Here is a 12,545-nt window from a genome sequence, read left to right on the forward strand (position 1 = left end):
CCAAGAAACTTAACTGATCTAGAAGGTTCTGTGTTTTGGGATAAAAGATTGACTGTATCTGGGAACTCTTCTCGTGATTGGCTGGTTCTAAAGTAAACAAATACTGTCTTATCAGTATTAAGCACCAGCTTATTTCCACAGAACCACTGTTCAGCCTTGTCCAGAGTTTGTTCTGCCACTGTGAGGAGTGTTTCTAATGTTTCTTCCCAAAATAGCATGTTTGAGTCATCAGCAAAGTTTACCAGGTTTGAGGAACCACTAATCACTGCATTTGGCAGGTCATTTATATAGACCAAAAAGAGAAAAGGCCCTAAAATACTCCCCTGTGGTATACCTAATTTTAAGTTTATCGGTTCAGAGTAAACCTTACATCCCTGTTTCTCCAAGCATACTTTTTGTGATCTATCTGTAAGAAATGATTTTATCCATTTCAATGCTGGTCCCTGTATTCCATAACAATATAATTTTTGCAATAGGAGAGCATGATCTAGGCTATCAAAAGCCTTAGATAGGTCTAAAAAAGCACCTAGTGTTTTCATTTTTGACTCTAGTTTTTCTAAAATTTTTGATATAAAATCATAGGTAGCTGTCTCAACTGACCTCCCTGCAAGAAAACCATGCTGCGAATTACTAAATAAGTTGTTTGTAGTAAAAAAGTTTTGTAGTCTGTAATATATTGCTTTTTCGAATATTTTTGAGAATGATGGAAGAAGGCTTATTGGTCTATAGTTCTCCATCTTAGTAGCATCACCTTTTTTATGTAGTGGCTTGACAATTGCCAGTTTTAGACTTTGAGGAAATTTACCTTGCCTGAAAGAAGTGTTGACTATAAAGGATAGAGGAAGACAAATCTCTGATGAAACAAATTTAATTAAGCTGGTTGATATTTCATCATAACCAGAGCTATGCTTGTTTTTTAAGTTATTTATTATATGGCCTATTTCTTTTTCTGAAACAGGAGTTAAAAACATGCAATGATTATTTTGTTCGATATTAATTTGAAAATTTTTTACAGGCTTAATTTTCTTTACAGCTTCAGCCGCAGCATTTGCCATAAATTGATTTATTTCATCAGAAAGCACCTGAGGATCACCCTCTAAACAAAAATTACCTTGATTTTTTGAATTGCCCTTAATCTCTTTTACCAACTGCCAAGCCATTTTAGTTTTATTTTCACTATTTTCGATTCGTTCCTTATAACAATTTTTTCGATATTGAGTGAGTAAAGCATTATACTTACGTTTTTCTGCCCTGTAAATATCTTTATATTCATCATTATTACTAGATAGTGTAAACAAAACATCAAGCCTAGATTTACAGTTTTTTATATCATCATTTTGCAAGCACTGTTGAGATTTTTTTTTATTTGTTGTATTTATCTCTTTAAGTGGAAAACAGTTTACAAAAATTTTTTGAACTATATTCATGAAAGTATCCCACTGATCATCTACTTCTAATGTCTCGATAACAGATACCCAGTCAACATTACTCAACATAAGTTTAAAAGAATCTTTATTCTCATTGTTAAATATTCGTTTTTTTGTTATATTTGAGTCAATATTATTTAATTCAAATTTTACCTTTTGAGCAGTATGATCAGACGTATGGGGATTGAATATAACAGAATCAAATATGTCTAGATTTGTAAAAATATTGTCTATACAGGATTTTTTGTTACCTTGTATGCGTGTATAGTCTTTGATGGAGGGTTTAATATCAAAGGAGCTCAAAAACGTTTTTAATGTACCTGGCCAACCTACACCATCAAGCAGCATATCCAAATTAAAATCGCCAGCCAGAAAAATGATGGAGTCCTTGTCAACTAGGTCACAGAGTATTTGGTCCAGTTTATCTATTAAAATTTGTGGGTTTTCGGTTCGGTATATGGACAGCACTACAATCTTTTTCCCATCAATTTGCACCTCTGCAGCAGAACACTCAAACACTGATCTTTCTGATAAGCTTGAAATGTCTTCCCGGGCTTTTGCAATAAACGGTTCTTTGATATATACCGCACTACCACCATGTTCCTGTGAACTGCCTCTACAATATGAAGATATCAGTTTGAAATTTTTCACATTGTAGTCCCTCAGTTGATCTTCTGTTTTCCAGTGCTCAGTTAGACACAGAGCAAAACATTCATCGTGGTCTTCTACAACAAGATTGATTGCATCAATGCTTGTTGCGATTGACTGCGTATTCAAGTGTATTATTGATATCTTTTGCTGTGTCTTCTGACACCTGGGTGCCTCTGAACGTTCTGAAAATGGTTAAATATTATACCATTAGGCCATAATTCTTCCTTCATCAACTGGGGTATTTTTAGTTCTGGTGCAGTTATTTTAAATGAACTTTTGTATTTATCTGTCCTGGTTTTCATTTTCTCACAGATAACGTTTTCATCCAGTTCTCTTTCTTTTAGGTAGTTGATAATTTCCGGAGTATAATGAAGAAATAATTTTAAGTTTATCCAGAGAAGCATTATATAAGTCTTATTTGGCATTGGTGAAGCATATACAGTGAGGATGTTTGAGTTGGAATAAATTAATTTTCTCGAAAATGCCGAAACAGGTTGATTTTTATTTTTAAATTATAATTTTTTTACATATATGTATATCATACTAGTGGCGTCATCCATCTGTGCGTGATGACGTAATCGATAATTTTTTTAAATGAGAATTGGGGTCGTGTGATAGCTCATTCAAAAGGTTTTTCAATTCTCTATTCACTAATGTAAACAATAACGTAATTATTTATACAGGGTGGCCAAAAAAATTTTTTAATTAAATTACTTAATTGAGACAAAAAGAAGAATGTATCTAATTTATTTAATGCAAAATATGATAAAATAGAAAAAAATGTTAATTTGAAAAATAAACATTACTTTTCGCTTAAATTAAATGTTTAAACTACTAAGAGGCAGGTGGGTGGCAGCTTTTTAACCTTCGGAGTACGAAGACTGGGTCAAGCGTGACCCGAAATTCACTTATTTCTTAATATTTCATGAAATAATTTTTTTACAAATCTGATTGATCGTAAGTTCTCCTTATTTGTTTCATTCTATTTTTTCGTGTATCATTCGTGAACATGCAAATTGCAGTTTTTCCTCTACGTAAAATCTATAATGACGGGTCACTCCTGACCCGGTCTTCGGATTTCGAAGAATTTTTCAATGTGTTTGTAGATACACGTAAAACGCAGCTGTCTCTGTTTACCAGTGAATGTATTCAAGGGCAAATGATTATGTTTGTAGAAATATTAGTGGATAGTTAACCTTGGGAGCAAATGTAGTGTCTAATAGGCACATGTCCATTTCTGATTTATATACCAAGTAAACCAAAGAAATACGGTATAAAGGCTTAGACCCATTGTGACACTGAAAATTTTTATTGCTGTAACTTTGAGATATATACTGGAAAGATTGGTGATCAATCTGAACGTAACCAAGGCCCAAGAGTTGTCAAAACACTTGCAGAACATTGGTATAGGTCTGGTCGAAATATTACAACTGATAATTTTTTTACCGACTTTTTTATCTGAAGAACTATTATCCAAAAATTTAACTCTTTTGGGTACTATCAGAAAAAATAGGAAGAGTTTACCCAAATCATTGCTTGAAATGACAGATCGCTCACTATATTCTTTAAAATTTTTGTTCACTAAAAACATTACCTTAGTTTCATATGTAACCAAGCCTAACAAGTTTGTTGTATTATTATCGACCTTACATAATGAACATGAAATTTCTGATGAAAACCAAAAGTTTAAACCAAATATTATTTTGGATTATAACAAAACCAAAAGTGGAGTCGATATTTTAGATAAATTGATCAGAGAGTACACATTTAAAAGAGCAACAAGAAGATGGCCCTTACGAATATTTTTCAACTTTTTGGATATTGCGTGCTACAATGATTTCGTTCTCTGGAATATGAAAAATCCCGAATGGAACAGCCAAGTAAATATAAAACATCGCAGAAAACTATTTCTGGAGGAGCTTGGAAAACAGTTAACCTCGCCCAATATAAACTGAAGAGCAGAAGCAATACAAGAAGAACCCACCGGATACCCTAAATCCGTAATCGCTGCAATAGAGACCACCAGTGTTAGTGTAAAAAAGCAAATCGAAGTGCCGCAATCTGCAACAAAACGAGGTCGTTGTTATTCTTGTAGGGGTAGTGACAATAAATATTCAAAAAGGTGTGATGTGTAAAAGATTTGTTTGTAATACCCATTCAAAACGCGAAGAAGTCCATATTGTCAAAATTAAATGCAACTACTGCCAAAAAGACCAGGATGGTGAACCATCTTAAAAAATTTAAATACAAAAATTTAGGATTATAATTTTTATGTTTCTTTGTTTTTTGTTAAATGAAAGATACTGTTTAATAATACTGACCATTTAAAACATCCTTATAAATAAAATGAGAATGGGTCACGCTTGACCCATCTTCGTAATCTAAGTAAGTCAAATAATCTCCGTACTCCGAAGGTTAATATCGAATTTAAGCGAAAATAATATTTACTTATCAAATAAACATTTTTTCCTGTTTTCGTACAACAGTAAAATGTATTTTAAATTAAATAAATTATATACAGTCTTTTGTCTTAATTAATTTAATTGGGCAAATTATTTATACACGGTGCCCAAAAAAACTTTTTGGACACCCTGTATAAATAATTATGTTTATATTAGTGAATAGAGCATTGAATAACCTTTCAAATGAGCTATCACACAACCCCTATTCTCATTTAAAAAAATCATTGATTACGTCATCACGCCCAGATGGATGACGTCACTAGTATGATATATAAGTATGCCAAAAAATTATAATTTAAAAATAAAAATCGACCTGTTTCGGGATTTATCTCCAGAATCGCCCATTCTCGAGAAAATGAATTTATTCCAACTCAAACGTCGTCACTGTATATGTCAGTTTTAACACTAGAAGCACCAGCATTTTTGCATACCTAGAAGCACCGGAGCGGTCAAGTTGACGGGTATTAGAATTTTATATCGCCAGTCGTTTTTGTATCCTTTTTTACTAGAAAAAACCTATATTGTGTTAATACCTACTAATAAAAGACATATTTAGTTAATTTAAATAAATTATTAAATTATTTAACCACAATTTATGCAGTAGCAATTTTTTTAAATTTTGCTTGTACAAGATATACACACAAAAATTTTACATAGGTATATGCCAAATTTCACATGTTTTATTTTTGTTGCAGTTCCCTGTTTGCCACTGCCTACGTTTATTATTTAATTCAGGTGTTGTATCTCTGATTTGTACTATCTAGAACATTTTTGATCATTTTTCTCTGGGACAACTGGTTTCCATGGTTAGCTCAAGTCTTCGTGTTTGAAAATTTTTGATTTGTATAATTCCATCTTTTCATTTTTTTTTTATTGACGAATAAATATCCTTTATTGCTCGGGTTATTGTTATCAGCTGCAACACTGCTGGTAGCCTGCTTTCGTAATACTTTTTATGCATCATGACAGTACTTCCTTTATTCATAAATGGTCCCATTAGATGGCTCTACTGAACTACATGTTCCCCTAGAAGTTGATTGTCTGGTCGTTGTTCATCTATCCCTAGGTAAGAAAATCCGTTCAATTAATATTTGGACTAGACATTAGCTGTAAGCCAGAATTTATTTCCAAACTTATCAGGTTTATACGCCATGTACTGGGTGAAGTGACATTTTGCCTTCGTGGGAAAAAGCTGTTCGTCAATAGATATATTTTAGCCAAATATAGGTACAGCAAAATATACAATTCTCAATAGATGGGTTCCATATTGCTGATGCAAGTGCAAATTTATCTGTTGATAATCGCTCAGATCTGTTACTTTTTCTCCATAATAAGGACGGCATTTTTTTATAGGTAGACATCAATATATTCAAAAAGTAATTACACTAAGTACCTACCTGTCAAAGAGAAATTGTAATCCTTAAATAGATGTACTAGAGTTCTAAATTATCAAGTTTCCAAAATCACTATGAATAGGTAATACAGAAGGTCAAAAATAGAAAGCAGTCAAAATGACTGCCCTGGTGCTTCTAGGTATAGAGTAGAGTAACACATCTCAAAAATTAATTATGCTAAGTACCTATAAAGGAGGAATTATAATCCTCAAATATATCTAGGAAAAGTCCTAAACTATCAACTTTCTAAAGCAACTATGAATAAGTAATACAGAGGGTCAAAAATAGAAAGCAGTCAAAATGACTGCTCTGGTGCTTCTAGTGTTAATGGTCAAATAATTTCTATACTAGGTACTTCACTGATTGATCACTTTTCACAAATTACATATTTTAATGAAAAAACAACTATCTTTAAAATTATTTAGATAGAAATAAATTCCATGTCAGTAACAAATTTATAAAAAAAATATATATTTTAAATATCCTAGAAGTAAATTCCCACTTTATGAGATATTTAGTTTAATCTCTGATAAGTTATGTGTTACATCAATAATTAGTCATATAGATAAGAGGCAATAAGTAGTAAACATTTTATTATCTATAGAAGGTGAAGAAAATCAATTGAGCAACATGGGAGCTACTAGAAATATGCCTTCCTCCAGAATAATTGTTCTTCAAGAACGGAAGAAACAACTGGAAGAAGCTTTAGCTAAAAGGAACCAGGAATTGAAGCAGTTATGCATTCAGGTAATTTTACAATTATTGTTTATTTTCATTCATTATACAATTGAATTAAAATAAATATATGTACATGATAATGAACTCATTTTATTTATTTAATGTTTACAAACATGACAAGTTATTATTTTATTATTATTATTATACAATGTTATCGAGCCAAAACAAAGCTTATGTGGCCCAAAGTACAAAATATTTGTAGGTCCTAAATTAAATAATATAACAAAACAAATTCTAAAATAAAAATTCAATAGAATTGGCTTTAAGAAAAAGTTCTTACAATAATAGCAAATTACAAAAAAAAATACCAAAATTAGAAAGTATACGACATAAGATCATGAAGAGGAAACATAAAATATATCCTTAAGTTTATAACTGTTTTCATAAAAAATTGCAAACATGTATAAAGTTAACATAATATTAGGTACAATTCCAGTTAGTTCTCATCAAACCTGTTTTTGAAACTATTTAAACTATACTAAATTTACAATCAAGATGCAGTAGAAATAAACAAACCAAGACACGTTAAATGCTACTAGGAGCACTCCCGAATCATAATTTACAATGTATAAACTTTGGAAATCATGATTTGGGATTTCAATGTATATGCATTGTAAATTATGATTCGGGAATGCTGCTAGTAGCACTTAACGTGTCTTGGTTTGTTTATTTCTACTGCATCTTGATTGTAAATTTAGTATAGTAGCTTCTACTATGTCATTACTTCACGTCATTACATAACTGTTCCATTTGTCAAAAACTCGATTACTTAACTAAAATGTTTTGCCTTACAGTAGTTTTAAAAGACTCCTTTTTAAATTTATAGTTATGACCTCTTAGTCTAATAACATCTTCGCTGATATTAAAAAAATTTGATGTTCCCCAAAATTTCCTTCTAAGAATGATATGATTATGACATCGCCTCTTTCTCTTCTATGAGTTAATGGAGACAACTTCAGCTTTCTTAGTTGAGTTTCATAGTTTATTCTTTTATAATTAAAAGGTAGCTTAGTAGCTCTTCATTGTACTCCTTCTAATAAATTAATGTCTCTTTGCACATGTGGTAATTATTTTCCGATCATTTCTGATTATTGATACAATGAGTACTTTATAGTGTACTGTTTTGTTAAGATTTATAATTATAATTTAAGGAGGCAGAACTGACTGGGGTAACACCCCCTGAAATGCCCTTGGAACCAGGAGAAAACTTCCCTACCATAAGAAGACGTATAGGAACTTCTTTTCAGCTACCTGAAACACTGGTTAAAAATGCTAGTGACAAAGATGAAATGATCGCAGCTTTAGAGCTGGAAATTCAACTACATGCCAATATGGCAGAAGCAGCTTTGGGCTTAGCTAATGAACACAATATGAGTAAGGTAAGCAGAAATGTTAATTAGGACTTTATTCTTCTTTTTTTATTTGTGGAATCTTAACCCTTTGCAGTCGAACATGATAACAAGTAAAGTGTCATACAAATCTTTGGCACATACTACATGTACTGTGTCACTGTTTGACACATGAAAGTGCACTGAGGTCGTCGTGGCCGTTTAATCAGTCCAATATTTCTGACAGCATTATGTCTTTTTTTTTCTATTTATTCTAGAGTATTCGTATTTGGTAGAACTGAACAAAACATATTAAACAAGCTACAGTTGAATTAACAATTGAATGTTGTGTTAATTATACTCTCATTCTCAATTAAACAATTCATGTTTTTATACTAGAATTTATTGTTAAATTTTATAAGCATATTTTAAAGGGAAACTTAAATTAAATTTAGGTTGAACTTTATTACAGACTAGTATATATATATATATATATATATATATATATATATATATATCTCTTTTATAAATTCAACAGAACTCCAGTAGATGGGTACTTTTTTTAATAATTGAACTGGAAGCCTCACTCTGTAGCACGTGCAAGGTCAAACATAATTGCATTTAAAATGATACCTGGATTTGCCGAAAACCCAAAATGTCTGATTCTCAACCGAAATGTATCCGAATAATTCAAATATCCCGTTAAAATTTTTATCTGTTAATGGTTAACAAGATTTACGGCATGCTAGAGATGCCAACGACTAATTCCGTGTTTTACGATTTTCATGTCTGACATGCTAGGCGACTTGTGGGCCAAATTGTTAGTAAATTAATACGAGTAGTAATGGTGTCACGTATAAAGCAGCGTTTAAACGCCGCAAAAATGCGAGCAATTTATTGTGACGATAAATTGTCGCGATTGATTATAAATTGAAACAACTCGATCGTTACAATAAATTGCTCGCATTTATCGCATGCGACTAAATCAGCGATAAATCGATGCGATGTACCATTTACACACAACGATAAATTGAAACAACTGAATCGTTACAATAAATTGCTGCCTAAATTTAAATTTAGACGCCGGGATAAATGCGAGAAATTTATCGTAACGATCGAATTGTTTCAATTTATCGTTGTGTGTACACGGTACATCGCAGCGATTTATCGCTGATTTAGTCGCTGCGATAAATGCGAGAAATTTATTTTAACGATCGAGTTGTTTCAATTTATAATCAATCGCGACAATATATCGCAGCGTCTAAACAAGCTTTTAAAAAATCAATAAAGCATAGCAATTTATCGTCACAATAAATTGCTCGCATTTATCGCGTCGTCTAAACGCTGCTTTAATAATATGCCAACGACCGCAAACGGTTAATACTGTATTTATCTGGTATGCCGTGATGTCAAACTCCATATCTACAAAACTTCAATCACTTGAATTCTTATATATATATATATATATATATATATATATATATATATATATATATATATATATATATATATATATATATATATATATATATATATATATATATATATATATATATATATTGTAGCGTGATTAGTGTAATTACTTCTAATTACAATAAAACTAGCGGTTCGTAATTTATATACGACTTTATTTTTTATTTATACAAGTTTACTTTACAAACTTTAGCTTAAGACTAAACTCTATTCACAAAAATTATGCCTTATATATCCTAGTCGTTATTCTCGATCATTCCGGGCTAAGCCAGCTCTCCGACTATCGTGTGACCTTCCAACAACCGCGCATCGGTTCCACGTATAGCGTGCTTTGATCTAGACTTTTCTCGGCTTACGCCTTGCGGCTGGTGACTCATTGTTTTGCTACATTGCTCCCCTCTTAAGATCTGAGCGTCCCGATCAGCAACTCTAGATGAAGGCCCAGGATGGCGGAATCTACACGACTCTCCAGCTTTGCATACACCCTTCAAGAAGAAATAACAGTCTACTGTCTTTGAAGGATCCGACATCTTCGGGTTCATGCAACACACAGTAATTCGTACGCCAGTTTCTCTGAAGACCACTTCAAGCATGCTTCTCACAATCTTCCAATCCAGATTTTCTACTGCATGGCCTATTTTTGGTAAAGCCAAATCTTTGATGTCATAATTACACACGATTTTCTTCAAATTACTTAGAGCACGCCATATGTTCTCATAGCTTGGCGTGTCCGTATAAGACTTCCTGGTCACCATATACAGCAAAGATCGAGGACCATCTTCCAATCGCAGTACTCTTCCAATTTTAGGCTGCTGATTTCTTAACTCGTCCAGGCGGCCGAACTTTCTATTGAATACGGACGAGATTCCTTTAGTCATCTCGAGGTCTTGGGCAACACAGTGGGCTAGAGAGACGTTTTCTGGAACACCAAACAGATCTTGCTGAACTTCTGTGGTCACGCCGAATCTAGCACTCTTTCTTTCTGCGTAATTTGACATAAATTCCTTAAAACTTGGCTGTGGTGCATCTTTCATCTCCTGTTGGAGGACTCGGGCTTCCTCTGTTTCATTTGAGCCAGCATATGGTGCGAGACGATTTATGTGAATAACTTTTGGTTTACCGTTTGGCAACTTCTTAATTCTGTATATTACGTCATTTATTTTCTTCTTAACTTCATACGGACCTTCCCATTGTCTTTGCAGTTTAGGACACAGGCCTCGACGACGTTGTGGATTATAAAGCCAGACAAGATCACCTACTTCGAAGCTTTCATTCTTACAGCGAGAATCATATTGATCTTTCATTCTGTCACTGGCTATCTGGATGTGTTGTCGGGCAAGTTCATGAATGTTGTTCATTCGTAACTTCAGGCGGTCTACGTATTCTTCGCCTGCAACATATTCCTCGGAAGGTCTGCAGCCAAACTCTAGGTCGCAGGGCAAACGAACTTCACGACCCAACATCAGGCAGGTTGGTGTTTGACCTGTAGTTTCATTCCCGGCCGAGCGGTAGGCCATCAGGAATAAATGAATGTGTTGGTCCCAATCTCGCTGATGTTCAGATACAACTTTGGACAAGTGTTTACCCAACGTTCGGTTCATCCTCTCGACCATTCCATCTGATTGAGGATGCAGGGGTGTTGTTCTGGTCTTATTGGCACCAATCAATTTACAAACGTTTTGGAAAAGAGCTGACTCAAAGTTTCGCCCTTGGTCGGAGTGGATCTCCAAGGGAACACCAAATCGGCTGAAGAATTCTTTAACAAGTACCTCTGCAACGGTAGCAGCTTCTTGATTCGGTAATGCATAGGCCTCGGTCCATTTCGTAAAATAGTCCATGGCTACCAGAATGTATTTATTTCCAGCATCGGTTTCTGGAAATGGACCTGCAATGTCGATTGCTACTCTTTCCATAGGACTTCCAACATTGTACTGTCTCATGGGTGCTCTCTTTTTACCAACTGGACCATTACCGGATGCACACAGTTCACATTTCCGGCACCATCTTCTTACATCATCTTTACAGTTCACCCAATAGAACCGTTCTCGAACCTTTTGCAGAGTCTTCGTAATACCAAAGTGTCCACCTGATGTACCGTCATGCAACTGACGCAATACTTCTGACACTTTACTTTTAGGTACAATCAACTGCAGCTTAGATTCTGTACCATCATCGTTCTCAAAGGTTCTGTACAGAAGATCATCTTTTAGTACCAGGCAATTCCATTGGCTCCAGTAGGCCTTGACTTCTGGACTACATGCACTAATGTTCTGCCAACTAGGTCTTTCACCTTGCCGCATCCAATCCAATACTCTTTTTATACATGGATCATCTTCTTGGGCGTTTTGTAACTGTTGGGGCTGCCATTGCTCATTAACTACGGTGGTTCGTCTCACGGGGCAAAATCGTTCCTCTAATTTGGCACAGTGATTACAATTTGCACTGCATGGTCGTCTCGAAAGGGCATCAGCATTTGAATGAACTCTTCCGGCCCTGTGTTCTATCTCATAATCATATTCTTGCAGTCGTTCTAACCATCTTGCCATCTGGCCCTCTGGATTACGGAATTGTATGAGCCATTTTAGAGCAGCGTGATCTGTTCGAAGAAGGAACTTTCTGCCGTACAAGTATTTATGGAAATGTTCGCAAGCCTTCACTACACCCAGCAGTTCTCTTCTGGTAACGCAATAGTTTCTTTCTGGTTTCGACAGGACTTTGCTGAAATAAGCGATGACTTTTTCCTGTCCATTCTGGATTTGTGAGAGAACAGCTCCTATGGCACTGTTGCTAGCATCGGTATCCAAAACAAATTTTCCTGCCTGTCCCGGGTAGCTTAATATCGGTGCACTGATCAGAGCCCTTTGTAGTTGTTCGAAAGCTTTTTGACACTCCTCACTCCATGTATATTCTTTGCCCTCCTCCGTCAACTTTGTTAGGGGCTTGGAGATATTGGCAAATCCTTTGACAAATCGTCGGTAATATGTACATAGGCCAAGGAAACTTCTAATTTCATGTTTATCTTTTGGTACTGGCCAATCTTTAATTGCATCAATCTTTTCAGGATCAGCTGTT

The 12,545-nt window shown here is 34.2% G+C and overlaps 1 protein-coding gene across 2 annotated transcripts in view; it reads left to right on the forward strand.

The window, feature by feature from the left end:
• Nucleotides 1-12,545, forward strand: part of LOC114344635 (uncharacterized) — a 73,674-nt gene that overhangs the window by 5,736 nt on the left and 55,393 nt on the right. For both annotated transcript variants that reach the window (XM_028295463.2, XM_028295462.2), the window contains exons 2-3: nucleotides 6,539-6,681; nucleotides 7,824-8,051. In XM_028295463.2, coding sequence (XP_028151264.1) covers nucleotides 6,539-6,681; nucleotides 7,824-8,051 — 371 coding nt within the window. The remainder of the gene's footprint in view (nucleotides 1-6,538; nucleotides 6,682-7,823; nucleotides 8,052-12,545) is intronic.

The sequence above is a fragment of the Diabrotica virgifera genome, chromosome 10, assembly GCF_917563875.1.
Source record: "Diabrotica virgifera virgifera chromosome 10, PGI_DIABVI_V3a".
Classification (NCBI taxonomy): domain Eukaryota; kingdom Metazoa; phylum Arthropoda; class Insecta; order Coleoptera; family Chrysomelidae; genus Diabrotica; species Diabrotica virgifera.